This window comes from Vicugna pacos, chromosome 18 (genome assembly GCF_048564905.1).
Source record: "Vicugna pacos chromosome 18, VicPac4, whole genome shotgun sequence".
NCBI classification, from domain to species: domain Eukaryota; kingdom Metazoa; phylum Chordata; class Mammalia; order Artiodactyla; family Camelidae; genus Vicugna; species Vicugna pacos.
This window is the reverse complement of record NC_133004.1, coordinates 21110104-21137496: the sequence shown is the minus strand read 5'-3', so window position 1 is coordinate 21137496 and position 27393 is coordinate 21110104. Positions and strand designations below refer to the sequence as shown.

Sequence of the window (27393 nt, the reverse complement as noted above, 5' to 3'; positions counted from 1 at the left end):
CTGCAGAACCAGTGACCCTGCAGGTGTTGCAGATGACAATGGCTGCAGGGACTCAGTGCTTCTTGCTGGATACCTCAGGCCTGTGTGGGGTTTCCTGTCATGGGGGACTGAGTGGCGACCCAGCTAGGGGTGGCACAGACTTGACTCTCCTTTGAATCCAGGTGCCTTCCTCTAGGTGTGGCTGCCTTCTGTGGGCGTGCACATCTGTGGGTCTAGGATTGGGGTATATCTGTTCTCACAGGGTCGTGTCTTTGGTGTTGGCCACGGGCTGGTCACTGTCTTGGGGCAATGTGCTTCATGGCAAAGTATCGAGTGTCCACTGCAGGGGCCAGCAGCACAATGGGCCTCTTGGCAGATGGCTGCCTCCTGTCTGGGAGGTGGGCTGTCCATTGCTGAACCATCTCATGACTACTGGCCAGGCTGGTGGGCAAGGGTCCCGTGAAGCCGATAGTTGAGTCAAGAGATGGGCCAATTACCTGCACAGGAAAGTAGCCAGGGTCTTGGGGGTCAAGGTTGTCTGGGGGTGCCATTTCCATTTTAAGCTTGCCCCAGCTTATGGAAACAAGTCAGGGAGGACTCAGGGTGAGTCAGCAGAGGATCAAGGCCTCTCTTCAGCTACATGAGGGCCGGAGAATAGCCAGCAGGTGCTGCACTGGGCTTGGGGCAGACCTCTCAGCAACCTCTCTGAGGACACCCACCCACTGTTAGTCCAGCTGATACGTGAGCCAGGTGACCAGGCGCTGTCCCAGGCATGGAGGTCTCCCCGGAGTGGGTGCCCAACCAAACTCTGTCACCTCCAACCACCTGGCACTGAGACACGTGGAGTGTGTGGTCTCATGGTGCCCATCTGTGGCTGCAAAGGGGATGTGGACACAGCATCTCTACACGGTGAGATATAAAATAGAGTTTATTGCGGGAAATGTATAGGCAGAGGGACAGCGAGCTATCACTGTGCTGTAGCTGGATGGCAGGCTGCAAGGCCAGCTTGCCAGGAGACAGGGAGCCTGCACTGTGGGCTTCCTCTGTAATTACAGGGTTGGGGCAAGGAGCCTGCTGTGGAGGATGCAACCCTGTTAGCAAGCAGCAACCTCTGGAGTTCATTGGGGACATCAGCCTGTATCTTCCGGACTGTAGGCTGGCTCCCAGCTGTGCTACTAGACAGGAGAAGGGGATCCTTCTGGTCTGCCTTTCCTCCTGCATCAGGCAAACGTGGGCGACCCAGGGCCCCGCTGGCCTCAGCCACGTAGCCTCTGCCCAGCGCTGGCTCCCTGCAGACGTCGGGCAGGCTCCCACTGCCAGGAACACCACCTCCCGTGGGCATTGTCGACACTGGGTTTAATTTCAGTTGAAAAACAGCAAAAGAAATCCAACAGAGGGTGGAGCTAGGACTCTGGTTTTGGCGTCCTCTGTTCCGGCAGGGACAGCCACGCCCTGGCAGCAGGTGGCCAAGGAGTGCGAAGGCCCACTTGGCACCTGTCCGGAAAACACCTGGGTGGCTGGAACTGGGCAGAGTGGTTCAGCCTGAAGAAGCAAGAACTTCCCCACACCTGCCCCACCTTTGTCTTGAAGGGGCCTCCTCAATGACTTTCGACTTTGTGGAGCCGAAACAGGACCGCACTCAACAAGAATGTCCTTGGCGAAGCTGAAGGCTCTGGACGTGGTGGGTGTTTGCAGCTTGAAGCGACAGAGCAGGGGAGAGGTGTTTTGGTGAAAGATGCTTCTTCAGATCTCTTGGAGGTTGTGGCCTCCCCCACAACACCCCCGCATCACACACAGCTGCAGGCCGCCAGCTCCTGGTGCTTTTCTTGGCCAGCACGGAGACACCATCCTGAGAGACCCCTTGAGGAAACATGAAGGCCATGGATGGATGCTTTGGAAGAGTGACAGAGAGGATTTGTCAAGCGAAATCTACCGGGTGGGAATGCCGGGGCCCTCTGTGGACCCGGAGCATCCTTGACGCTGACAACACTCAAGATTCCTCTGCTGAGTTGGGGAGAAGACTGGCCTCACTGGGACTCACCGTCATGTTTTGTATCTTCCACCTCCCTGATCACAAAGAAACACATATTCATTATACAAACCCAAACATGCTGGTAATAGACAGTAAAGAAAGTTAAGATTCCTTTAATTCTTTTTCCCTAAAGATCACCTTCAACTAGATCATTTTTTTAAATTGAATGGTTTATTGATGTAAATAAACAATTGATATACTAGATCATTTTTTCCCCCAGTAACTCATAGTGTATTTATAAAATGAAAAGCTCTCTATCAAAATACACTTTTCACTGGGGAAAAACATCAATAAAACAGACAAATGGATCTACACAAGGTAAAAATTAACTTCAGTAGATTTCATTGTAGGAAGTAGGTCATTTTTATACACACACATATACATACATCATATCAGTTCCTTTAAAATGTGAGACTGCTCCATGACATATTATTTGGGAATTCCTGGCTTTCTACATTCGTATGTCCTGGGATTCACCCAACACCCCTGTGAAGTCCCATCCCCTGCTCCGAAGAAGTTGCCAGGATTTGTACCCTGGCCTTTTCAAGATTCTTTGGCAGAAAAACGTAAAGTTCTCCTTTATTACTGTGATGGGTTTAGAAAATGTTTGGCGAATACTTCAGCAAGAGGAGCCTATTTCTCCCCTCGAGTGTGGGCTGGATGTGGTGACTGGCTTCTCAGGGACAGAGTAAAAGCAGGAGTGATGCAGTGTGACATTGGCCATAAAGGTCACTGTGGCTATCTTCCCATTAAAAAAAAAACAGCTTTATTGAGCTGTAATTCACGTGCTGGAGGGTTCACCCGTGTAAAGTGTAGAATTCTATGGTTTTTAGTATATTCAGAGAATTGTGCATTCATGACCACCATCATTTTTAGAACATTTTCATCCCTAAAAGAAACTCCATACCCTTTAGCTATTACCCTCCCAACATTCCTCACCCTAGGCAACCACTCATCTACTTTCTATCTCCTTAGATTTGCCTGTTCTAGACATTTCATATAAATGGAATCATACAGTATGTGGTCTCCTGTGTCTGGCTTCTTTCACTGAGCATCATGTTTTTGCAGTTCAGCCATGTTGTAGCATGTGTCAGTGCTTCATTCCTTTTTAATTAAAAAAATTTTTTTTGAAGGGGAGAGGTAATTAGATTGATTGATTGATTGACTGAATGGAGGGACTGGGGATTGAACCCAGGATCTTGTGCATGCTAAGCATACACTCTACTTCTGAGCTATATCCTCCTCCCCATTCCTTTTTATGGCCAAATAATATTTCATTGTATGAATGGACCATGTTTTACTTATTCATTCAACCACTGATGGACACTTTGGGTTGTTTTCACTTTTTTGGCTCTCATGAATAATGTTGATACGAACATTGGTGTACAATTTTGATGGACCCGTGTTTTCAGTTCTCTGGGGTGTGCACCTAGGAGCGGGATTACTGGGTGAACCTACACACTATGTTTAACACTTTGAGGAACTGCCAGACTGTTTCCCAAAGTGGCTGTGCCATTTGACATTCCCACTAAGAGTGTGAGAGGGTTCCAGTTTCTCCACATCCTTACCAACACTTGTGATGGTCTGTCTTTTTAATTCTATGCATCCTAAGTGGGTGTGAAGTGGTATCTTATTGTACTTTTGATTTGCATTTCCTAAGGCTAATGATGCTGGACATCTTTAATTGTGCTTACTGGCCATGTGTACATTCTGAACTTCATAGAAGAAATTAAATCTTTGAGGTAAAAACTGTCTATTCAGATCCTTTGCCCACTTGTTAATTGGGTTATTTATCTTTTTACTGTTGAGTTATAAGAATTCTTTATATATTGTGGATACAAGTCCTTTATCAGATACATGATTTGCACATATTTTCTCTCATTCTTTGGATTGTCTCTTCACTTTCTTGATGGTGTTATTTGAAGCAGTGAAGTTTTTAAATTTGGATGAAGTCCAATGTATCTGTTCTTTGGTTGCTATGACAACATGTGTTAAGTGTTGTCTACCACGGAAGCGTGCCTGAGACTAGGTGTCCAAGGTTTTTATTGGGGGTCAGTCATGCAGGCACATGGTACCTGGGTGACCAGCTGCAGTGACTGAAATTCCAGAATCTCAGAAGAAGAGCAAGTGTTCAGCAAAAATCACATTCTTCGTACAAACAGGTGAGAGTGAACAACAGTTATCATTTGGGGACAGTATCAGCCAAGTCCTGGATGCTGGCTAAAGGTCAACCTTGTAAGCAGGCTGTTCTAAGGACAGAGGTTGCAGGCCTGTTATGTGACGTCTATTCAGTTCATCAGTATCATAATATGATATTGATTTACAGATTTTAAAGCAATCTTGCATTCCTGTCTGAAATCCCATTTGGTCACAGTGTATGATCCTTTTTTATGTTGCTGGGTTCAGTTTGCTGCTATTTTATTGAGAATTTTTGCATCTATATTCCTGAGAGATATTGTTCTATAGTTTTCTTGTGCTGTCTTTGCTTGGTTGTGGTAACAGGGTACTCCCGGCCTTACAGGATGAGTTGCGAAATGTTCCCTCCTCTTCTGTATTTAGGAAGAGCATGTGAAAGATCTTTAAATATATGGTAGAGCTCACCGATGAAGTCATCTGGGCCTGAACTTTTCTTGCTGGGAAGTTTTAACATTACTAACTCAATCTCTATACTTGTTATAAGTCTATTCAGATTTTCTGTTTCTTCTCGAATCAGGTGTGGTAGCTTGTCTTTCTAGGAATTTTTTCATTTCACCTAAGTTACCCAATTTGTTGGCATGCTGTTGTTCACGGCATTTCCTTATAATCTTTTTTTTTTTTGGCCTAGATAAAAGTTTGTTGATTTTGTTGATCCCTTCAAAGAACCAACTTTTGGATTTGTTAGTTTTCTCTCTTGCTTTTCTATTCTCTATTTCATTAGTTTCTATTCTAATATCTATTATTTCCTTCCTTCTGCTTGCTTTATTTAGTTCTTTTTGTAGTGTCAGAACATGTAAGTTTAAGTTATTGATTTGAGATTTTTCTTCTTTTTTATTTTTATTTATTTTTTACTTTCTTTTTGGGGGGCAGGTAATTAGGTTTGTTTGTTTGTTTGTGTTTATTTATTTATTTATTTAATGGTGGTGCTGGGGATTGAACCCAGGACCTTGTGCATGCTAAGCACACGCACTACCACTGAGCTGTACCCTCCCCCCTCTTCTTTTTTAAATGTAAGTGTTCATAGCTATAAGTTTCCCTCTAAGCACTGCTTAGCTGCCTCCCATAAGTTCTGGTGTGCTGTGTCTATACTTCATTCATTTCAAAGTATTTTCTAATTTCCCTTGTGATTTCTTTGAGTCACTGCTAATCTTCAGAAGGGGGTTCTTTAATATTCCATATATTTGTGAGTTTCCCAAATTTCTTTCTGTCATTGACTTCTAATTTCATTCCACTGTGGTCAAACAACATACTTTGTATGATTTCAATCCTTTTAAATTTGTGAGGTCTTATTTTAGGGCCTACGTGTGGTCTGTCCTCGAGAATCTGCCACATGTGCTTGAGAAGCAGATGAATTCTGCTATTGCTGGTGGCCTCCTTCTTGCTCTGCTCTCTCCCTTGGATCATTCATTTTGGGGGAAGATAGCTGTCATGTTTGAGGACACTCAAGCAGCCCACAGAAAGGCCTATAGATGGTGAGGAACAGAGGCCTCCAGCTACAGCCATGTGAGTGAATGGGCCACTGTGGAAGTTTCTTCCAGCCCTACCCAAGCTTTCAGATGGCTATACCCCACTGATATCTTTTCTTCGACCATCTGAGAGACCTTTAGCTGGAACCACCCAGCCCAACTATTCCCAAAATCTTGACCCCCAGACACTGTGAGAGATAGTAGATATTTCTTAGTTTGGGGCACTAAGTTTTGTGGTAATTTGTGACGCAGCAAATACAATTACCCGTAACTCTGTTGGCTTTCAGGAGAACAAGTCTTGCAGCACAGTTGAACTTCGGGCAGAAGCTTTATCTTTTCTGAGGAAAACAAATTGAAAATATGCATTAACAAATCTTTTCTTGTTGAAGTTGCCAGAGGCCAAGGCACACACCTTGTCACGATGCCCTCAAGGCCTTGAGGATGAAGAAAACCAGGCAGAATGACTCCACCGAGGGAGACATTGGGAATTCTGGTTTTCTGATGCCTCAAACTACCTATGCCTGGTAAAATAAGCCATGGGAGCTCCTGAGGCAGTCTTCACCTTGTCACCAAAGATTGGGAGGCAACCAGATCTCAAAGATAGGACACCCTTCACCCTGCCAAAGGCACGCCACAGCTGTTTCTCCTGGGTTAAGCCAAACAGTGGTTTTCTCATGGAATTTTTTTTTAAAGCAGAAATCAAGTTTCTTTTGGTTGTTTTATCCAACTTGGATTCATTTCAGTATCTTCTAAGATGTGGCCTTTCATATTGATATACATTAATATGAGACACAAAGTGCTTTGTAAAGACTGGCTTTATATTCTGTTTATCTGAAGGGAACCCATTTTCAGTCTGATTCGGTTAATTATATGCAAAACTTTATGCACACACGCTTGTGTGTCTGTGTGTGTGTGTGTGTGAGTACAGTCTTCTGGGGCAGTCTATATTTTTTCATTAGATTTTCAAAACATACTACCATTTGTAAAAAGTTAAGACCCCTTAGGATAAAAGAGAGGAGAGAAAACAGCAGTTCATATGGGAGTTGTTTTAAGGCCAGGACAGATTCAGGTGTCTTTTTATGTTCAGGAGGAGGAGCCAGCAGAGAGGAGAGGCAAAAGCCTCTGGAAAGGCAGAAAGGCCAGGGAACCAAGCTCCTCACATGTGCCTGTCCCCTGAGGTGTCTGAACGCTGGGCTGGCAGAGACCAAGATACCCATGGCTCTTTCCTCCCCCTCCTCTGCCCCCTCACCCCCTTCCGTACCTGGGTCCTCCTGCTGGGCCGGGCTGGGGAGCCGCTCCCGCTGCCTCAGGGCCTCCAGGCCTGCCAGGTCCGGCGAATGGCAGTGGCTGCGCATCACGGTCACCCGCTGGCCCTGGGTGATGGCCCGGCTGCGGCAGCCCAGCCGGGCCTGGTCCCGACACATCCAGTACACCTTCTCCCCAGCCGCCTTCTCCTTCCTGTAGAGGAAGGACTCGTACACCAGGAACCTGCCCCCGAGGGAAGTCCTCAGGAACTCCAGAGGCTGGGGGGCTTCTGGAAGGAACATGATGCATGAGTGGGGTGCCCAGGCAAGGACTTGGAGGCAGGGGACAGAGCCTGAGTGCCAGGGATGGAGACTGTTTCCTTTGTCCCACCAGCCAGCCCCAGCCAGGAAACTGCAGTATCCCTCTTCCCCCACACTGTCCCCCCTGGCATATCCCATGCTGTCCCTGCCCTGTGGTACCTCTCCCCACCTCTGCAGGACCCTGGGGACTGAAGCTCAGTTCACCATGGCCCTGATGCCCTGGAGTGAAGACTGGCTGCCTTTCTGAGGGCTCTGGTGCTACGTGGCAGGCTGGGCCTGCAGCCACCCAAACCCTGAGCTTTCCTGCTGGCCTCCTCTGACCCTACTCCAACTCTGACCTGGCTGGCAAACGCCCCAGGGCAGGGGCTGGGCTGGAATGCTCTGGGAGGCCCGCAGTTGGTCTGGACAGGGCAGCAGGGGCCTCCTGACTGCCTGTCCACCCTCCCCTAGGCCAGCTGGTAACCAATCAAATTCTCCCTTTCTAGACTTTTAGAATGTGAATTGAAGGATCATGAGATGCAGGGATAGGGGTAGCCAAAAGGCACTGAGGGGCAGGGTGGGGAGGGTGAGGAGAGACAGATGCTTCTGAGGTCCAGGAGCATCGCCCCACAAATGGGTGCCAGGCACTTCCTGGAGCTGCCAATAATGCCACTGTGGCCCCCAGCCCCCTTTCTCAAGTGGTCTGAGTGGGTTTCTCCCTCCAACGGCCCATCCCACACTAGGACCAGTACCATGAGTGTGAAGCCCAGATGCGGTCCCTACCCTGAGGGAACTCACAGCCCAGAAGGACAGACCAACGTGTGTGGCTGAAGCCCACTGGACATGGGCCACAGATGGACTGTCCCAGCAGGCTGCCTCCAGCCTGTGTTCTGGGCTGTCCCCAGGGGGCTGCTGGGCCAGCAGGGAGACAGGGAGACTGGGATCTGGCACCTGCCCGCCCCATCTCGCCGCACCTGAGCCTTCCCTCTGAGCCGGGCTGGGGAGCTGCTCCCGCTGCCTCAGGGCCTCCAGGCCCCCCAGGTCGGGTGGGTGGCAGTGCCTGCGCATCACCATCACCCGCTGGCCCTGGGTGATGGCCCGGCTGCGGCAGCCCATGCGGGCCTGGTCTCGGCACGTCCAGTACACCTTCTCCCCGGCTGCCTTCTCCCGCCTGTACAGGAAGGACTCGTACACCAGGAAGCTGCCCCCTAGAGGGGTCTTCAGGAACTCAGGGCCTCCTGGGGAGAAATGGGAGAGGGGTCAGGGGAGGGAGAGCCTGGAGCCAGGCCTCTGAGCTGAGGAGTGAGGAAGGGTCGGGGCCTTGTTCTCAGAGCCAAGATCAGCAAGGCTCCTGGAGAGAGACCCACGGACCCCACTCCACACTGCATCCACCTCCTCACAGCCAGACAGCCCTGGAGCCCAGGACACAGCCCCTACCCATCTCCCCCAAACCCAGCCTTGCCTGAGCTGCCTGGGGCTCCTTTCCTGAGCCTGGGAGAGAAGGGAGGTGGGAGACTAGTGAGGCGGAGGCCCCTGAAGGCAGAGCTCCATCTCCCCCATCTCTGGGTGCCTGCAGGAAGGCGGTGTCTTATCCAAGGGGCCGGTAGTGGGATGGCACAAGGGCCACTCATCCCTGCTAAGTTGGCAGAATGAGTGGCAGCCCTTTGTGGGACAAGCAATCAGGAGCAAAACAGGAGTTGGGTACAGCCCCTTGTGCTGCAGAAGAATGGACTCCCCCAGAGGGCCAGCCTGGCTGGGGATCTGACCTTAGGGCAGCGAGGGGAGGTGGGGAGGGAGGTGGGGAGGGGCCTGGGTTGCTGCCTGATATATTGAGAGGAGGGACCCGGGAAGTGGCAGTGCCCTTCTGCTCCGAGGAACCCCTTCCCTCTGCCCAGGTGCAGGGACTACACAGGGGAGGTGGAGGCAGACTGGGGAGTCTGCTAAGGCAGCAGCAGTGGCAGCCACGGGGGTGGGGAGTGAGAAGGCCCTGGATGAACTGGGGCCGGGGTAGGGGCGAATGGCTGTAGAGGGGCCTGTTTCTGCTCCCCCTACAGTCAATGAAAATGTCCACTGAGGAATGAAAAAGGCACAGGGCACAAGGCCAGAGATTCAGAGAGAAGAGGATCACGCAAAGGGCAGAGATGCTGACCTAGGTTTGAGGCTCAGAAGACAGGGTCATGTGGTCACAGACCTGGCAAACCAAAAGCTCGCCTAGCCTGAAAGGGAAGCCACTGAGGACAAGCAGAGTCCAGTGGCCAAACCCAGGGAGGCCCAAGGTCCCTCTGAGGGTGGGGTCCCGGGCAGGCCACAAACAGGGGGATTGATGAGGGTTGTCTGTACGAAGAGCAGTAAAATAGGTGCCCGCACTTGGGAGAAGAAGCGTTCGTGGGGTGGGAGGGAGGAGGAAGTCTGCACCTGGAATCTGACACGTCCCGCCCGGTTTCCCCACCCAAGTCCCTGGAGGCTGGCAGCCAGGCTGAGACCACCCTCGCGGGAGGTTCATCCTGGGGCACTGAGCAGCCTGCAGACCCACAGAGCTAAGGCCTGTGAGTAAGCTGAGTGGGTGCCCACACACAGAGCCAGTCAGTCGCACCTTAAGCCTGGCAGATGGCCAAGGACCACCAGACGGTCAAGAGAAGCTTTACCCTGAGAGGCCGAGACCAGAGAAGCCCACAGAGAAAAAGGAATTGGAGAAAACAAGGCTGCTGCCAGAGGCTGGAAGGTGGGGCCGCTGTGCTTCCAGTCGATGGAATGCAAAGGAATTCAAATACAAGAGCGAAAGTTAAAAATTAAATAGAAGGACTGGACAGCCAAATCGAGGAAATATCAGACAGGTGTGCCAGGAAGAGCGACATCTGACCAACAAAGACACAAAATGGAGAGTGGAGAGTCATCTAAGAACACGAGAACACTTCCATAAGTGAAGAACAGGACTTCTTGGCTTGAAAAGGCCTCAAGTGCCCCCAGCAAAACCACGTACCCCAGGTTTGGAGACGCGCCCCTACATCTTCAAAGAGCCCCCCGCCTGTGTAAGACCAGTCCTCAGAAAGCTGCGGTTATTCGAGCACAGAGATTACACAACCGCGGAAGAGGATTTGCAACCCGGAGCCACGAACAGCCACACCTCCACCAAGATGGCTTCAGATCCACGGTCTCTGTGGTGTAGCCTCCAGAGAATCGCTCGGAAACCGACCAGAGGAGGGACTTGGAAAGACAAGGGAGTAAACCAGGCGAGATAAAGATGGTCCAGACATGAGGGTCCAGCCAAACGGACACCCCAGACATGGGGGCGGGGCCCAGTGAGGGGGCGGGGCCGGGCCGGGGCCCGTGGAGAGGGGCGAGGCGGCGCAGGAGCAAAATGCAGAGCCCTCTGGGGCAAGCGGTGTGCTGGCCTGCAAGGAAGGGAAGCGACGGACGCGCAGAAAACCAGGCCAACAAATAAGGCAGCAAAGAAGACAGAGGGCTGCGTGAGGAAGGACAGGACGCTGCGGAGTGTTCCCGCGCCACCGCGGACAGACTGACAGAACAGAATGGAGACAAAAAAGCGCAAAATCTGCGCGGAGTGGAAGGGGCAGCGAGTAATGGTTGAGTTTTTCTCTGGCCAGAAGGCAACAGGCAACTTGGAGATTGAAAAAAAAAAATCCAACTGATCGCGGTAGAAGCACGCTTTAGGGAATAGAACAGCAGATGCCCTAAGAAACAACGTAAGGAGCAAGTGCAGGATGGTGATTCGGTATGGGGGTTGGGGGTGAGGATGGGGGGGGTGACAAATCATCCCGTGAACACAGAAGTTACATGGAAATGAAATAAAGAGAGATTCAGAAGGAAATAAAAACAGAGGTCTCAAGTTTGAGACTTTTAGGTCCAAAAAGGCTCGAAGGTGACTCAGATGACTCAGGAATAAAGTATAAGACTGGGAATCTGCAAAGAGGCAAATGTTTCAGACGACGTGAGCCTTTGCTGGGCAAGTAGAGAGGCAGGGCGGAGGCGGCTCTCAGCAAGAGGAGGGCGGTAACATGCCTGTTATTGTCAAAACACTGGCACTGTGAAGCCGACAGAGATAAAAAGAGGGGGGCTGGGACCCTGGTCATAGAGCCCTTAGGGACCATGGTAGATGCTTATGGAGAACAGCTGAAGAAGAGAAGTCAATCACAGGAAAATGTCACTTGCAGCCCTTAAACTGCTTCTATAGGATGTGTTTTTCACTGGGCACTGTGTCACCCACTCACACTGGAAAAATGAGAAGCCGGGTTGTACAATTAGTTTTGTCTATGAATTTTACAAATTCTTGAGAAAAAAGAAGAAGGAGGGGGAGCCAGGGTTTATTAGGTGCTGCAGAGATGTCAGAGCAGTAGGGTGAGGACCACCCTCCGAGAGAGACTGAACAGGTGATGCCCTCAGTCACCCCACTGACCAGGAGGAGGAGGTGGGGAAAGGGAAGAGGGAGAGGCGGACCTACAACCCCTTCCAGAGGGTTCCCAGTAAGAATGGGGAGGATGCTTGCTGGAGGTCAAGTGGGAAAGGTGGGCAGTCTGGGTACCCTGCCCCTACCCGATCTGGCCTACCTGGGCTCCCTCGCTGGGCTGTACCAGGGCGTTTCTCCCGCTGCCTCAGGGCCTCTAGGCCTGCCAGGTCAGGTGGATGGCAGTGGCCACGCATCACGGTTACCCGCTGGCCCTGGGTGATGGCCCGGCTGCGGCAGCCCATGCGGGCCTGGTCCCGGCATGTCCAGTACATCTTCTCCCCGGCTGCCTTCTCCCGCCTGTACAGGAAGGACTCGTACACCAGGAAGCTGCCCCCTAGAGGGGTCTTCAGGAACTCTGGGCCTCCTGGGAAGAAATGGGAGTGTGGCTGGGGGGAGGGAGGAGGAACTTGGCGCCTGAGCAGGAGCAGGGCCTGGATCTGACCCAGGCCTGGTGTTACCCCCCACCCCCACCTCCTGGGAATTCAGGGAGCAAGACTTGAGGGGCAGAGCTCTGGGCCAGTAGGTGTGGGGGACTCACCCGGGTCCTCGTCCTGGTCCTGGTCTTCGGCCAGGGTTCCCTGCAGGTCTTGGGGCTGGGCCGGAAGGCCCTGATCTTTGACCTTTGGACGCTTTCTGGGCCGGGGCCTGGTGAGAGTCAGGGTGCTGGGCCCCCGGCGGTAAAGCAGGCTGTCCACACCTTGGAGCAGCTTGTCCACCTGGCCCCCGGGACCACCTGGCCTGGCCTGCAGGGTCTCCATGGCTTTCTCCTGCTGCCGCCGGGCCTCCAGGCCCTCCACGTCGGGCGGGTGGCAGTGGCCACGCATCACGGTCACCCTCTGGCCCTGGGTGATGGCCCGGCTGCGGCAGCTGTGCAGTGTGTGGTCCCGGCACGTCCAGTACACCTTGTCCCCCACAGCCTTCTCCCGCTTGTACAGGAAGGACTCGTGCACTAGGAAGCTGCCCCCATAGCAGGTCCTCAGGAACTCCAGGGGCCTGGACTCTCCTAGGGAGGGAATCGGGGAGGAGGCCAGGGAGGTGCGGGCTGGTGGGGCTTTGCTCCTTTATGCTGACATTTAACGTGGCTCCCCTGAGCTGCATGTTGGTGGAGGGGGACCAGTGCATCCCCACTGACTGCCCACCTAGAGGCCCAAGGAGGAAGTGCATTTCCTCTCCTGGTGGCCTGTGAGGAGGCCACTCCACGTCCAAGGTCACACACTGGGAAGGGACAAACTAGCTCTGATTCCACAGCCTGTGTGCTCAGTCACTCCTGGCCATACTTTTTCTTAGTTTGTTTGAAAATTTTATCTAATTTTTGAATAACACATGCACATGCCATAAAATGAAATGGGACCAAAGGAGACACAGGGAAAGCCAAGCTTCCCTCTTCCTCCCCCCACCCTAGGTACCCAGCACAGCAGCTGCCTTAAAGCCCTAAATCCCTGAATCCTTTCCAGGTCAGGAGGCACCTAGCCTTTGGGACCAAGCCCACTTCCCAGTTACTGGTAATAAAAATTGCTGTGGACACTCCATCTACCAGTTACTCAGCAGTAACACATGCTGGACCACGGCTGAGCACTTCCCACACATCACTGTCCAATCTCCCTAATAGCTAGGCTATCACACATCTTAGAAGAAATCTCCTGAAAGTGCAGAACTTTTAGCAAACCTTCTGAGGCTGCCCAGTATGCGAGCTAGGGCTGGAGCTTGATCCTGAGAGGCAAAGCTCAAGTCTCCCACTAGGCCGACCTTCCCAAAATTCTAAGGTTCAGAATCACCTGAGGCTCATAAAACTCCAGTTTCTACATCAGGAAGTTCCAAAGGGGCCTGGGCCTCCTGGTTCTGAGCACTAGTTCTGGCCCATGGCCTTAATTAATACTGGGACACATTTATATTTTTAAAAGCTGTTCTGAGAGCACATTAAAAAATCACATGAGACCCCACATTTCTCTTCGGCCTGAAAGTAGAGCCAGGGTGGGGGGACTCACCAGTCCCCAGCGTCGGGCGTTTCTTGGGAGGCAAGCTCAGCAGTGACAGGGCTCGGAGCCTCTCATCCTCCTCAGGGGCTGGCTTGCTCAGCACCAGCCCCGGGGTGGGCTCTGGCTCCTCTGGGCACAGCCACGGGCCCACTCCCTCCAGCAGCTCCTCCGCTTGGCAGCCAGGGCCCTGGGGACCCCCCAGGCCATCCGGCAGGGCCGGGCTGGGCAGCTTCTGTCTCTGGCGCCGGGCCTCCAGGCCCTCCTCGTCGGGTGGGTGGCAGTGGCCCCGCATTATGGTGGCCCTCGGGCCACGGGTGATGGCCCGGCCCCGGCAGCCCAACTCGGTGTGCTCACGGCATTTCCAGTACACCTTGTCCCCCACGGCTTTCTCCTGCTTGTACAGAAAGGACTCCAGCACCAGCAGTCGGCCACCAAATGGGGTCTTCAGGAACTCCAGGGGCTTGGGGGCTGCTGAAGGCAAGGGGGGGCCAGATCAGCTGACACAAAACAAGGCTGGAGGCCCAAGGCATGGATGGGAACACAGGGTTGGGAGTACACAGGATGATGTCTTATGATCATCACACCAGCCTGGGACAAGGCCAAGGAGGACCTGCTCAGAGCAGGGAAGGGATGGCCAAGGCCACCTCGCTGGAAAGGGGGTTGCTCAGGACCCCAGTCTGAGCACACAGGACCACAAAGGTGGCCGGGAAGCAGCAGCCGGCCCAGAACTCACCTGTGTCTGGTTTGCTGTGTTTCTGTTCGGCGACCTGGGGACTTGGCTGGACTGCCCCTCCCTGTTCCTCTAATTGCAGGATCTGAGGGGTCCCATCCAAGGTGTCAGGGCCAGACATCTCCAGGGATAAGACACAGTGCACTCCTTTGGGCTGGGAGTCCACTCCATCCTCGTTCTCAGTGGAAGCCGCCAGCAAGACCAATTTGGAGAACTCCTTGGGTTTTGTGGGGGCTGTGGGGACGACATCTGCGCCCATCTCAGGGGACTCAGGGGAGGGCTCCTGGCCGGCCTTCACGCTCTCACCTTCCTGTTCACTGGGCTCAGGCAGGGGCATCCCGGGACTGATGGCCTGGCCCTCAGGCCACACTCAGGCTCCAGCTGATGGATTTCTCCTCCACCTCCTCGGCGAGGAACCTGGCAGTCCAGGGGCTCTGTCCTAAGGGAGGAGGGAAAATCCCATCAGTGGAGGTGCCCTTGCGTCTGGGTTCAGGAAAATAGATCTAGGGTAGTGGTCAGGGCACCAGGGGCTGAGAGGTGGGGGAGGACCTGAACGGAGCTAGAGAATTCTAGGCCAGTGCATCTGCTCTCTTGGCTGCCTTGGGTCTGGCACCTCCCTGACCAAACCTCTTTCTCTGTCTGTAAAATGTGCCAAATACAGGGTTCTCAAGGGGCTGCTGGGGTGACCAAGGTACTGACAGCTGTGAGTTACTCTGAGCCTGGCCCTGGGAGGCGGGACTCTCTGGATTCACAACTACATCCAGCCCCCATCCCAGGCCAGAGGATCACGGGATGCCAAGGCCCCATGAGGGCAGCGACCTTGTCCGAGTTGGTGCTGGCGCTGCCTCAGCTGAGTGGGTACAGGGCTGTAGGGGTGTCCAGGGAATCCGTGGTCGCTGAAGGCTCCCTGACTTCTGGTCTGGAGAAGCAAAAAGTATGGATTCCAGGGGCAGGGCTGGCCTGGAGACCCGGGCCCTGGGGCATCAGTGTGGGGTTTGTCTTCTCGGGGACTGGATGGTGGGTGCATGTCAGGGTCTTTCCCACCTCTCAGCAATAGCCCAGAAACAGCCTATGGCCTTTCCTCACGTTTCAGTTTTCCAGCCTGTGAGCTGTCACCCCTACCCCAAGTTCTGCGTTTCCAATACCGCCGCCCTTCACTTCTGTTCTGACAGTTTGTGGCCTGGGGCCCACATTCAGCTCCCCAAGGCCTGTCAGTCCAAGCGCGGGGCCCCTAGGTCCTCGTAGACACACAGCCAAGGCTGAAGGCCAGAAGGGCGCCACGTCCCCTGCAACTTCTCCCCAACACCCATGCCCTACACGCCCGCTCAGCCCCGGGCAGCAGCGAATCCCTGTCCTGAGGTGCGAGACTCATGGAAATTCAGGTAACGGGACACTTCCAGCGTTATCCTTCTCGTCCTGGTCCGGCCTCTGGACAACCCAACCTCTGCTCCTCTTGTGCGGTCCTTCCCGGTCCTCCCCATTCCGCCCCACAGGACGACATGGCGGTACAGGGGACTTGGGGGCCACCGCAGTAAGACAGCGCCTGCGCCTTCGCAGGCAGAGCCGCTCGGGCAGGAAAGGGTTACGGGGAGGGCCCGCCCTCAGGCCACCCCGCCCTCGCACGCTGATTGGCCCCGGCGCTCACCCTCCGGTAGCCCGCCTCCGGGGCTGCTGTGCTCCGGTCCCAGGGCAAAGGAACGCGGGCTCGATTCCTTAACCTCCCTGCGTCCTCCATCGACAGGGCGTAAGGGTGCGGAGAAGCCGGCCCTCCCTTCCACAGAAGGCCTTTCAGACAACTCAGGCCACCAAAACGTTGCGGTCACTGTTCACCCAGCACGCACATTCCTACAGGACCTGGCCGTCGGTCCCTGCCTTGCAACGGACAGGAGTGGAGGCTGCAGGGACCCCTACACACCAATCGCCTCAGTCTCAGACGACCAGAAGCTGAAACCTGGCCTCCTCCAGACCAGCGAGGGTTGGTATGACCAACCATGACCAGCGCAGGTTGGCATGACAAATAGCCCCCACGATTCCCGTGGAACTGTACCCAGAGTCATGGGTAACCTGAGTCAGGAGACAGTGTAATTTTCTCAACTAAAATTTGTTTAAAAGGCTTAAGGTATCCATATACCTCAAGGGATATGGGAAAAGTTCCAGTACAACAAAAGACCTTGAACTGTGGCTGACCACAGGCTGTGTAAAGTCATGGGTACTCACATTGGGCTAAAATTTAGATTTGATTGACAGTTCCCATTCTCAACCACATAAGGGACTTAACGTGTTGATTGTTTACTGACCACAAATCCTTCCATAAAGTATAATGGCTCCTTTGCAATGTGGCCTTGAATCTGGATTGGTCTTCAGCCCAGATTGGTCACTTGCTGTAACTAATAGAGTATGACAGAAGCCCACTGTGGGGGTTTGGAAGCCCCCACCCTTATGGACATGACCCTGAGACTCCAGGGAAGGAAACTGAATGAGAGGCCACATGTAGGGGATGGAGGTGCTGCGGGGCATGGAGAGAAACCATCTGCACTGACCAGCTCAGTAGACCCCTTAGCTGTTTGTAGCCACAAGAAGGAGCCTAGGGGAACCAGCCCAGGCACCCCATGGAAACCTGATCAATAATAAACTACTGTTATTTTAAGCCAGCAAGATCATGGCTCATTTGTTACACAGCAGTAATAGACATTCTTGGCAAGTAACTGAACCCAATAGGTTTTGGCTTTTTGATAGATGGAATAATACTTAATGGTTGTGAAATATCCCATATCAAAATGATTGTGTTTAAAGGGCTGGTAACCCAGTGACAGGAACATAGACATTAAGTATAAAGGACAGCAAATGAGCAAATGAGAGCTGCATATTTTAAAAGTCTGTAACATGAAATAAGCCAGACACAAAAGGACAAACGCTGTGAGATTCCACTTACATGATGTAGCTAGAGTAATCAAATTCACAGAGAGAGAAATTCAGATGGTAGTTGCGAGGGGCTGGGGAGGAGGAGTGGGGAGTATTTAATGGATATGCTGTTACAGTTTGGGATGATGAAAAGATGGACAGTGGTGATGGTTGCACAATGATTTGAAGGTACTTAATGCCACAGAACTGTACACTAAAAATGATTAACATGGTATATTTTTTCTGTATATTTTACCACACGTGCAAAAAAAAAAAAATCTGTAACACACTACATTTAGTAATGTCCCATCTACCTAACACTGGTGAATGAGATTCTGCATACAATGCAGATTTCTGATTATCCCTCCATGATTCAGAATTTTACAGTTTTTTAAAAAATCTCTTTCATGATTTCCACTGAGGATAGGTGCTTCATAAGCTCTTATGACTCTTCACTGTCTGGATGAAGAAAGCATACAAATTATATCCTGATTTGGAAAATGAAGTGTCTCCATCCAGTTCCCTTGAGTTCCCCTCCCCTTCTCTCTCTGGGACCCCTTCTCCATCATTCATATCCTGCTGTCTCTGGTCTCCAAACCTCTCTGCCTTCTCTGATTCTTTGCATTTAGGGTTCTCAGGTCTCAAGTTTCTTAGGTCTCCTGTATCCCAAAGCAAAACCTACCAAAAATCTCTCCTTCCCTCAACAGTTGGACTTTGCAAGAACAGTCTAAACTACTTCCTTCTCACCCAGACTGCCTGGCAGATGTCCCCCCAACTCTGCACACGCCACTCTCCTCTTTGGCCACCATCCAGGATCAGCACCAGCTGGGTTGATCCATAACCCATGTTTCCTTCCAAAACACCTGCTCTGGCCTGTATGTGGTCTATCCATACAATGGAATTTATTCTGCTTTAAAAAGGAATGAAGTTCTGATACATGTTACAGGGTGGATGAACCTTGAAGACGGTACATTCAGTGAAGGATGCCTGACACAAAAGACAGCATGTTGTCTGATTCCACTTATGTAAGATGTCCAGTACAGGCACATCCATAGAGACAGAAAGTAGATTAGTGTACTAACTACTGTATATAAACAGATACACAACAAGGTCCTACTGTATAGCACAGGAAACTATATTTAATGCTTTGTAATGGCCTATGATGAAAAAGAATATCAAAAGAAATGTGTATATATATATGTATAACTGAATCACTATGCTGTACACCAAAAATTAACACAACATTGTAAATCGACTATACTTCAATAAAAAATTTTTTTAAAAAGTAGATTAGTGGTTGTCAGAAGCTGGAGGGGAGGGAGGGGGAGATTAGGGAGTGACACTAAGAGATGTGGGGTTTCTTTTTGGGATAATGAAAACAGAAAGTTGATTGTGGTGATTGTTGCACAACTCTTGTGAATACACTAAAAACACTGAATTATACCCTGTAGATCAGGGGACTGTATGGTATATGAAACATATCTCAATAAAGTTGTTTTTAAAAAATCCTTATAGATATGACTCACATCCCCAGAGTCACTCAGATAAAAAACAGTTTTCTACACCATAAACAGGCTTCTCACTCCTGGGCTTGGTTTTCTCACCAAAGGAGAGGGGTGGCATGGATTATATATTGAGATATTTTGTAAGTTTCTAGTATTATATTGTAAAAACTATATAGAAAACATTTTTAAAATGTTAAGAACATAATACTCCTAAATCACCCAGGATCCTGCCCCTCGAATTTTTGTATTAGCCCCTTTGGTTTACACTTAAATTTCTGTTGCACACATGTGTGTTCAATATGGTGTTTGTTATCTTATTCCTCTTTAAAGTGGGAAGCCCCCACCTGCAGGCCAGATGGAGCCCTAGTAAAGGGCATTACGTAATGCAGGCTCCTAACACGAACGCAGATCTAAATCCTCAGGAGCAATACTATAGAGGGCCACAAGATGGCGATGTTGTCCCTTGAAACGTACATACAGCAATCATCCTTGGTAAAATTAAATGCACCACAATGGTTCCAAAACAAGAATTTGGGAGTTTTTCCCTATCGGACAAATAATTCAAGAAGACTTCCAAAAAACGCTTGTATTTACAATATATATTAGGTAGAAAGCAAAATCCAATTAACAAAGACTAAATTTAAAAAGAAAAAGAAAAAACAAAAGACCAAAATACCACTTGGACACTGACACAACCTCTAGACCTCAATCCACCTCATTTCTTCTGTCTCTTCTCCACTCTGATCACATTTGTTATTTATCAACTAATTTTATTTTATATATTTGTAGCTAAAAAAAAACCCTTAAATAACTAGGAGGAAACATCTCAAAAGGTTAAAAGTTGTTTTAAAAAAAAGCGATTTATTTTTTTCCTTAAATTTCTTTTGTTTTCTGAAAATTGTTTTACAGTGTGTATGAACTCTTTACAGTGGGAAAGTATTAACCTTTTTTTTTTTTTCAAAAAAACACTTTAAAGATAAGCTGCATCTCCTTGCTTGATGATTTTTTTCTTTAACTCCATAACTCCCTGGAAAAGCAGGGATTCCATTCCTATGCAACATGTATCACCCAAGAAAACAAAGAGTAATACAGACTATGGGACAGAGAAAGGAATGAAAGTCAAGTACTTTACAATCTCTGTTGTGGGACTTGCAGAACCTCAAAGATATTTCCCCCAAGATACTTATTAATTACAGGGGGAAAGGTAATGACTTGACAGTGGAGACACCCCATAGGCACACCCTTAAGTGCTCAAAGTCAACTTCACCAGTAATAAAACACATCAACACTGTGACCTCCTTAATAAATGCACTGAGGAGGACACAACATCATCTTTGTTCTTCCTGCCCAGAAGGCACACCCCTATTCTAATCAGACAAGCCACATGGAGGGACATTCTACAAAACAAGTGACCAGGACACTTCAAAAGTGTCACGGTCATTGAAGACAAGGGAAGGCTGAGGTCTTGTCACAGACTGGAGGGGACCAGGGAGACACAAGGACTCAATGCGATGTGGGATCCTGGAACAGAAAAAGGACACAAGGCGGAAAGCTGGTGAAATCTGAATAAGGTCAAGAGTTTAGGTTAATGGTATTGTATCGATGTTGCTTTACTGGATTTGATCACTGCACAACGTTAGGCAAGATGCTGACATTCAGGGAGACTTAGTGATGGGTATATGGGAATTCTTTGCACTATTTTTGCAGTTTTTTGAAAAGTCTAAAATTAACTCAAAATAAAAGGTTTTCAAAAACCCAAGTTTTCAAAATGGAAGTTGACAGAGAAAATAAGTGACCCAGAGGTGTCCTGGGTAGAAGGGGGAGAGAGGGGAGAGGGGAGAGGGGAAGGGACAAGAGAACATCTGCTCAGAGCCATGTGGTTGGTCCTGGAGCTGGGAGAACCAGGAACAAAAATCCTATGGTGGCAGCCTGTACCTTCCATACAGGAACTCAACAATCTCCCTTCCAAGTGCCACCATCATCCCTGCTCTGCTTCTGGGGAAACTGAGGCTCAGACCTGAAGTGAGTGGCCCAAAGGTAATGAGAGTCCGGACTCCAACCCAGGCCCAGCTGGTCCAGAGCTAATGGGGTGCCTCCTCTGCCCTGAGTAGCTGAGGCTTCAAGTAAGACGGGCCAGTTGCAGAGCTGCAGTCAGGCCTTGAGTCCGTCATCAGCTGCAGTGATCGGCCCTCCTAACTAGCTAGTTGATGGTTTGGGTCAGTGGCTCCCAGCTGACCTGGTCAATGGGAGGCACCCTGGGAGACGGGAGGGTGGATGGAGAGCAAAGAGGGTGTCCTCGAAGCAACCTGCCTGGCGTGGCTCCACTCGCGCTGTCTATTCCAGCTTTGCTGGGTCCCCTCACCCAGCTGTGGTGGCTGTGTCCAGCCTCTGCTAATCCCCAGGCTGCTCACCACTTTCTGTTGGGCTTCTCAGCTCTTCCACCACCAGGCAGAGCAATGAAATTACCAGTTGAAATCTCACAGTAGTTTCTTTTCTCCAGTTGGATTCTCATCACACATGCTTCAGAGTCTAAAGGATTATAATCACAACATTTCCTATTCACCAAATACCAACGAGGCACCTGCACTAGGCTACGGCCTGGAAGGCATTATTTCATCTTATCTTCCAAATGCCTTCATCAGTTAGATCCACTGTTCTCTCATTTACAGAGGAGGAACCCAAGGCTTAATCTTAGGTTCCAGTGACCAAGATCCAGGCCACTAAAGGGCAGAGTCAGCCTTCAAGCCTCCTGTGTCTGTTTTCAGGGCTTAAAATCTTAAAATAAATTTAATTTTTATTTTCAAAGTGAGGATTCTGACCTATAGTTATCAATGTAGCGGGTTAAGACTGGTGGTTCTTAGTCAGGGTGATCTGAGCCCCCAGGCAACATTTGGCTATGTCAGGAGACATTTTTAGTTGTTGCAACTGGGGGGCAGGACACGCTACTGGCATCTGAGGGGTGGGGGACAAGGAAGCTGCTCAACGTCCCATGGTGCCCACCACTCCCACAAGGAAGGATCTGGTCCAAAACAGCAGCAGGACCAAGGTTAAGAAACCCGGCTTAAGAGCAGTATTTTAAAAAATGAAACAGAACATAAAGAGCGCACCCACAGATGAAGTTAAGTACAATGTTCACGAAACTTTTATTTCAGTTATTTGCATATGGAATTCTCGTCTCCATTAAGAATTACCCAGGACACTTGATAAAAATGCAGATGCCTGGATTTCTCATCTGAAATTCTGCCGGCGGGTCTAGAGCAGAATTCAAGATTCTGGATTTTTAACAAGTACCCCGTGAGGCTCTCGTACTGGTGGATCATGAGCTCTGCTCTGAGAAACACTGGAACAGACGTTAGGAAGCCCAAAGCTAAGTGATTAACCTAAGAAGGATTTGAGGTTTTCTTTGTACCAGCACCACATGAAGTGTTTTACATGCATTATCGCATTGAATCTGTCACATCCTGTAGGTTTCCTCATCAACGTGTTAAATAAAATCAGTACCATTTATTTTATATCAGCGGGAGAGTCATGACTGCATCTTTCTAAAACGATCCTTTAACAATTTAACAAGTTGCAGACACATTAAGGTATTTGGGGGACCTCAAGGAGGGTGGACTTTGCCCAAATTTTTAAGCAGTACAGGTGAAATCTGGGGGCGAGAGCTTGCTGGACATGGCTTTAGCACCTAGGAATAATAAATATCAGACTTTAAAAAATCGAATCTGAGATTCCTTACGGAGACTTCCAGCAAAGCAAATTCAAGAAGGCCCAGGAAGTGAATTAACGTGCCTGCCACATCTGTGTAAATAGTCAGGCCAAATCTCATGGGACCAGCCTCATATCAACATAAAAAATGACTTTCATTGAGGGGGGAGGGTATAGCTCAGTGGTAGAGTGCATACTTAGCATGCATGGAGGTCCTGGGTTCAATCCCCAGTACTGCCATCAAAAAAGAAAAAGTTAGTTGAATTATAATTACAAGTATCAACATGGATGAATCATAAAACAATATTAAATGAAAGAACCAAGTCAGAGATGAATATATGCAGTCAGAGGCCAACTATGTAGTTTAAAAACAGGAAAAAATGAGATAGTACATTAAGTAGAGACTCCCACATATACAGCAAGTTCTAAAAGAATAATTAACAGAAAATTTAGGATAATGATTTCCTTTGGGGTAGGGGAACAGATGGTTGGGGTGGGACTTTGAAGGCCCAGTAATAACTGATTCTTTAACTGCATAGAGGATATATGGGTATTCATTTTATTTGTCTTAAAATTATACATATACTTTTTGTATGTATTGTATATTTAACAATTAAACAAAACTTGGCTTCTTAAGAAATAAAAAATAAATAAAAAGTAGAAAAACTGTCTTTCATTGAGATTATGAGACCAGAGGGGAAATTTGTGCTTCAGTGGAAAACTGTGCTTTGTGTAGAACACAGCCTTTTAGAGTCTAGTCATTTACTACATTTGAGCTGTTTTTGCAGCTCTGTACAGATGACAGAACAACGCAAAATAATTCTAGTCTACAGACACATTCTCCCCTTCTCTCCGTGTAAATAAGTATAGGCAGGTAAGTAATTTCTCCTGTCCTGGAAGAAGCCAGTTTTGTCTCCATGTATACATTCATGTCAATATGTCTGACCTACAGCTTCTAGAATCTTCTCTGGATTCTCTTGTAACTGGTTGTAAGATCTTGCCAGTTATTTGATTGATGAGTTAAGTAAAAACTTTCACGCACGTTCATTTTCTTTCTGTGTGGAAGAGTTTTACTTCCTTTGTTTTGGTCTAAGTCTCTGCTTTTCAAATCTCCCTGGTCACTGGTTTTATAATCTTTGGGTTCTAGTCAGCAATTGTTAAAATTACACAGGAAATAACCAATCTGCATTGCATGCAACAAAAGAGAGTATTATTTTATGAAACTTCAATTTCTTATACACTTGTATATTTATCTAGGTGGATTTAAATGTATTTTTTAAATTTCAGATGGTGTTGTTTTGAGGTAAATACTTGGGCTCTAATGTGTTTACTTTATAATATTCAATCTTTACTCAGTAAGGATTCATTGAGTGGCTAGAGTATTTTCTAGTCAGGCAGATGTAAATGGAAAGTACCAGAGCCTCACACTTCATGGTTCATCAATCTCTGTGCTCTTTTCCTGCCCCCAAACTGAAGTACTCAAGACTGCCTGCTCTGATGAACCTAACTCCCAAGAGACACACAATATTACGAGCTGTGAGATGCCTCTCAGACACCAGTGGCTCCAAGCCCTAAGATCCTGAACCACAGAGCCTTGCTGGGCAGCTGATGGCAGATCAACAGAATTACCTTCATACACGAGACTGAGAATGACCATCACCATCCACCAACACCCGTCCTTAACGCTGGCTTGCTGGGTGGAAGACCTGGGGCAAATCCCATCACTTCTCTGGGCTGATTTCACCTGTGAAACAGGAAAAGCAGCAAATGAAAGACTGTATGTGAAATTCTTCTATAAGCTGTGAATCATCATGTAAGAACAAGGAGTGTTTTGTCCAAGCCCAGCAGCGGTTCTGAATAGTGCAAGGGGCAGGAGAGAAGGTCCTGATATTTGCAAAAGCTTTGGATGATTCCAAAAGCTGTCCCCCACCACCTGCCACTGACGAGCTCTGAAGTTTAGAGGTGCACACTGACTGGCTCATGGACCTTCCTATGGTTACGTGCAATCTCTGAGTGTGCATACAGGCATGATTCCTGGGAGAGGCTGAAGGTGGCAGTGATCCCTCCAAAGACTAAGAATTCTACTCCAAAGCACGGCTTCTCAACCTCAGTATCGCTGACATTTTGCAGCAGATAATTCTTTGTTGTGGAGGGTTGTCCCGTGAAATGTTTAGCAAGGAGTGGTACTGCCTTCTAGGTGCCAGTAGCACCCATGGAATCCTGACAACCAACATTGCTCAATGTCCCCTGAGAATCACTGTTTCAAAACAACTTACACATAGAGGACACAGAAAGGGAGATTCCAGCCCCCAAACAGCGCAATCCTCCTACATCACAATCTTCGTTATTTTCACGCCTCCCATGCCAACCCTACTGTGTCCCCAGATCTCTCAACACCTGATCACACCATCTTCCACCACCTTCCCCACCTCACATCACCTCGGGGCTTCGATCCCCACCACCTCCTTAATGATCTCCCTGCTCAGCATCCAATTCTCCCGACACAGCGCTGACTTCCTAAAGCTCAACTCTAATCATTTTCCTCTACAATGAAAGTTGTCTCCATCTCTCTGTTATAAGCACTCCACAGTCTAGCCTCCATATATTGTCTCTTCCCCAAGGCCAGCTGCAAGCTTTAGGGTGAGGAACAAGATAAACCTGACCGAATCCAACTAAGTCCTGGAAATGATTTTGGTCCTAAAAGGCAGAAGCATCAAAACAACAAAAACATACCCTTTCTTTGGAATTGACGTTTATACATGATAATCTGATTATTGGAGCTCAGCATCCTCCAAGGCAAGGAGTAAAGGAAGCAAAAGACTGGTGGTTAAAGCATGGGCTTCAAACTGTGGTCAGACTCATTAGGTCCTGTAATCAGTTGAATGGGTTAGCATTTTGGAATGGAAAGAACAGAACAGAATAGGATAGGGTAGAATAAAATAGAACAAAATAGAAGAGGATAGAATTAGAACCCACGTAGAGTAGATCTGGCTGGATCATGTGAGGTTAGGGTAAGCACCTCCCTTTAAACTTATCTTTCAGTAACCTGCACTTACAGGCATGTAAAATATATTTCTCACTGTAAGTTGAGTCAAAAAAGTTTGAAAGTCCCAACAGGCAGTCAGGAATTTAGCGGTGGAAGAAGGTGTAACAACAGCAAAAAGTGCAAGGTCACTGGGACCTACAGATCCGCAAAGATGGGATGGGGCTGGGGTGGATGCCAGGGCCGGGGCGGTACCGGGTGGGGCCAACAGGGTCAAGGAAAAGTAGGCGAATGTGGGGTTCCCTGATTTGGGGTGTCAGGGCTCAGTCCGAGGGTCGGGTGGGTTGGGGGAAGGAGAGGTGGGGAGAAAGGAGGCAGCGAATTGCAGGTGAAAGACAAGGAGGCAGCCTGAGCGCCGGGACTCAGAGACACCCCCTCCCCAGCATCAACAGCCCTTGGGACCCCCGGAGAGCCTGATCGGTTGCGCGGCCACGCTGAGGGGCCCCAGACCCTCCCCGATCTGCTGGGGCCCGTCCTCACCGGGCACTGGCCGGGCGGCGACGGCAGTGGGGCCCTCCCTCTCCGGAGACCAAGCCGCGGCGGATCCTTTGGCCTCGGGTCGCTGCAGCCACAGGCGTCGACCTCGCAGGCCAGGCCCCTCCGCCCACCGCAACCCGGGTGCCCACTCCCCGCCCCCACCCGCCCTCTCGGGAGCGAGCCCCGTGCCGCTCGCGCCGCCCCGCGGTGGAGCCGGCGGTGGAGCCGGCCTCTAGGAGCGCGCTAGAGGGTTCCTAGCGAGCATGCGCAGCAGGGCCGCGGGGGACCATTCCCTGGTTAAACTCCGCTTCTCCTGGTCTTCTGTGCTAGATGCCTAGCTGGCTGCCTGACCAATCGGCGTGGAGAGGCGGGGCCAGGGCTCGCGAAAGAGGCGGGGCAGGCCCAGGATTGGGCGGCGGCGGCTTGGGACCGGGCTTTGCTCGGTCCTGCTTGAGGGACTGGGGAACCTGGGTCCTACGCGCTCAGAGAAGGGAGTTCGGGGAGCTGAACTGAGGTCCCAGACCTGCCCCAGTACTTGACTGTGTGCTCACTGAGCAGAGGCGCTTTTGTAAATGTATCCTTAGGCCCGTTACTTTTCTTAGCCAGCGGAAGGAAATTTCTTACGCACCTCATTGAAATCTTAAAATGACCCATTTCAAAGCTAGGCCAATTTGAGATTCAAAATAAATAATGATAACAGATTATAACTTTGAATAAAATAAGAATTCACGATTGATAGAGACATAAATAAGTAAATGGGGAGAAAGGATATCTCTTAAAAACATATATTTGCTTTACTTCAGTGTGAGAATCATTTGAGAACAAACGTAAAGCAAACAGACCAATTATGAATATATAACATAGTCTCCCAAGTCCAACTCTGTCTAGGTTTAATCTTGAATGTCAGTTTCCATTTGCTGCTGCGAAGTGAGCTCTATCACCCTCAGTCCCTATGCTTGGAGAAAACTAATGTTTTTCCATCTTGGCTTTCAAGCAAACTAAAAAGTTACCTTGCAGATCCCCAACCTACACATCGGATATTTTTTCCACTGGTTCCCAAACTCAGAATTCCTTGAACTTTTTAATAGTTAAGTTCATTTGGTTATAAAGAAAAGAAACTCAAAATAACATGAGAAGTGGTTGCAGTGGCATCCCAAAGACCCTAACTTCAAAAAGTACAGCCAAAGACAACAAGTTTACAATGCCATCAGTTGGCTTTTCTCTCCTTCCCCCCACCTCCCCACCCCCATCTCGCCGCCGCCTCATTATGGCTTTGTCCCACCTTCTCTCACTATAGACCAGCTTTCTTGATTAATCATCCACTCTTACATTGCCTTCAATGCCTGTCCCATGAAATCTAAATCTTCCAGCATG

General features: G+C 49.5%; 1 protein-coding gene and 1 long non-coding RNA gene across 9 annotated transcripts; one reads left to right on the top strand and one right to left on the bottom strand.

The window, feature by feature from the left end:
* Positions 1-889: 889 nt before the first annotated feature.
* Positions 890-26168, bottom strand: FLYWCH1 (FLYWCH-type zinc finger 1). Of its 8 annotated transcripts, XM_072942502.1 has the most exons (12): positions 26023-26168; positions 24129-24243; positions 15208-15307; positions 14695-14827; positions 14392-14473; positions 13668-14129; positions 12221-12685; positions 11783-12046; positions 8192-8455; positions 6935-7207; positions 5939-6011; positions 1700-2046 (listed from the first exon to the last, which is right to left on the bottom strand). In XM_072942502.1, exons 2-12 carry the CDS (start codon positions 24160-24162, stop codon positions 2007-2009), a joined length of 2190 nt encoding a protein of 729 aa, XP_072798603.1. In that variant the 5' UTR covers positions 24163-24243; positions 26023-26168; the 3' UTR covers positions 1700-2006. The 8 variants fall into 8 exon arrangements, with proteins under 8 accessions (XP_072798599.1, XP_072798601.1, XP_072798604.1 ...); XM_072942498.1 differs by lacking the exon at positions 15208-15307 and having other exon boundaries at positions 890-1839; positions 2021-2046; positions 14392-14827; XM_072942500.1 differs by lacking the exon at positions 15208-15307 and having other exon boundaries at positions 890-1839; positions 2021-2046; positions 13668-14126; positions 14392-14827.
* LOC140687056 (uncharacterized) lies at positions 3704-6565 on the top strand. The gene is made up of 2 exons (XR_012061104.1): positions 3704-4173; positions 5961-6565. It is a non-coding gene; the product is annotated as an uncharacterized lncRNA (long non-coding RNA).
* Positions 26169-27393: the final 1225 nt, after the last annotated feature.

Coding starts and splice junctions, on each gene's coding strand:
- FLYWCH1 (XM_072942498.1), bottom strand. CDS start 14,725: ATGCCCCTGCCTGAGCCCAGTGAACAGGAAGGTGAGAGCGTGAAGGCC. Junction 12,686..13,667: donor ACGCCCGACGCTGGGGACTG/GTGAGTCCCCCC, acceptor TTCCCTCCCTAG/GAGAGTCCAGGCCCCTGGAG. Junction 8,456..11,782: donor AGCCCAGCGAGGGAGCCCAG/GTAGGCCAGATC, acceptor ATTTCTCCCCAG/GAGGCCCTGAGTTCCTGAAG.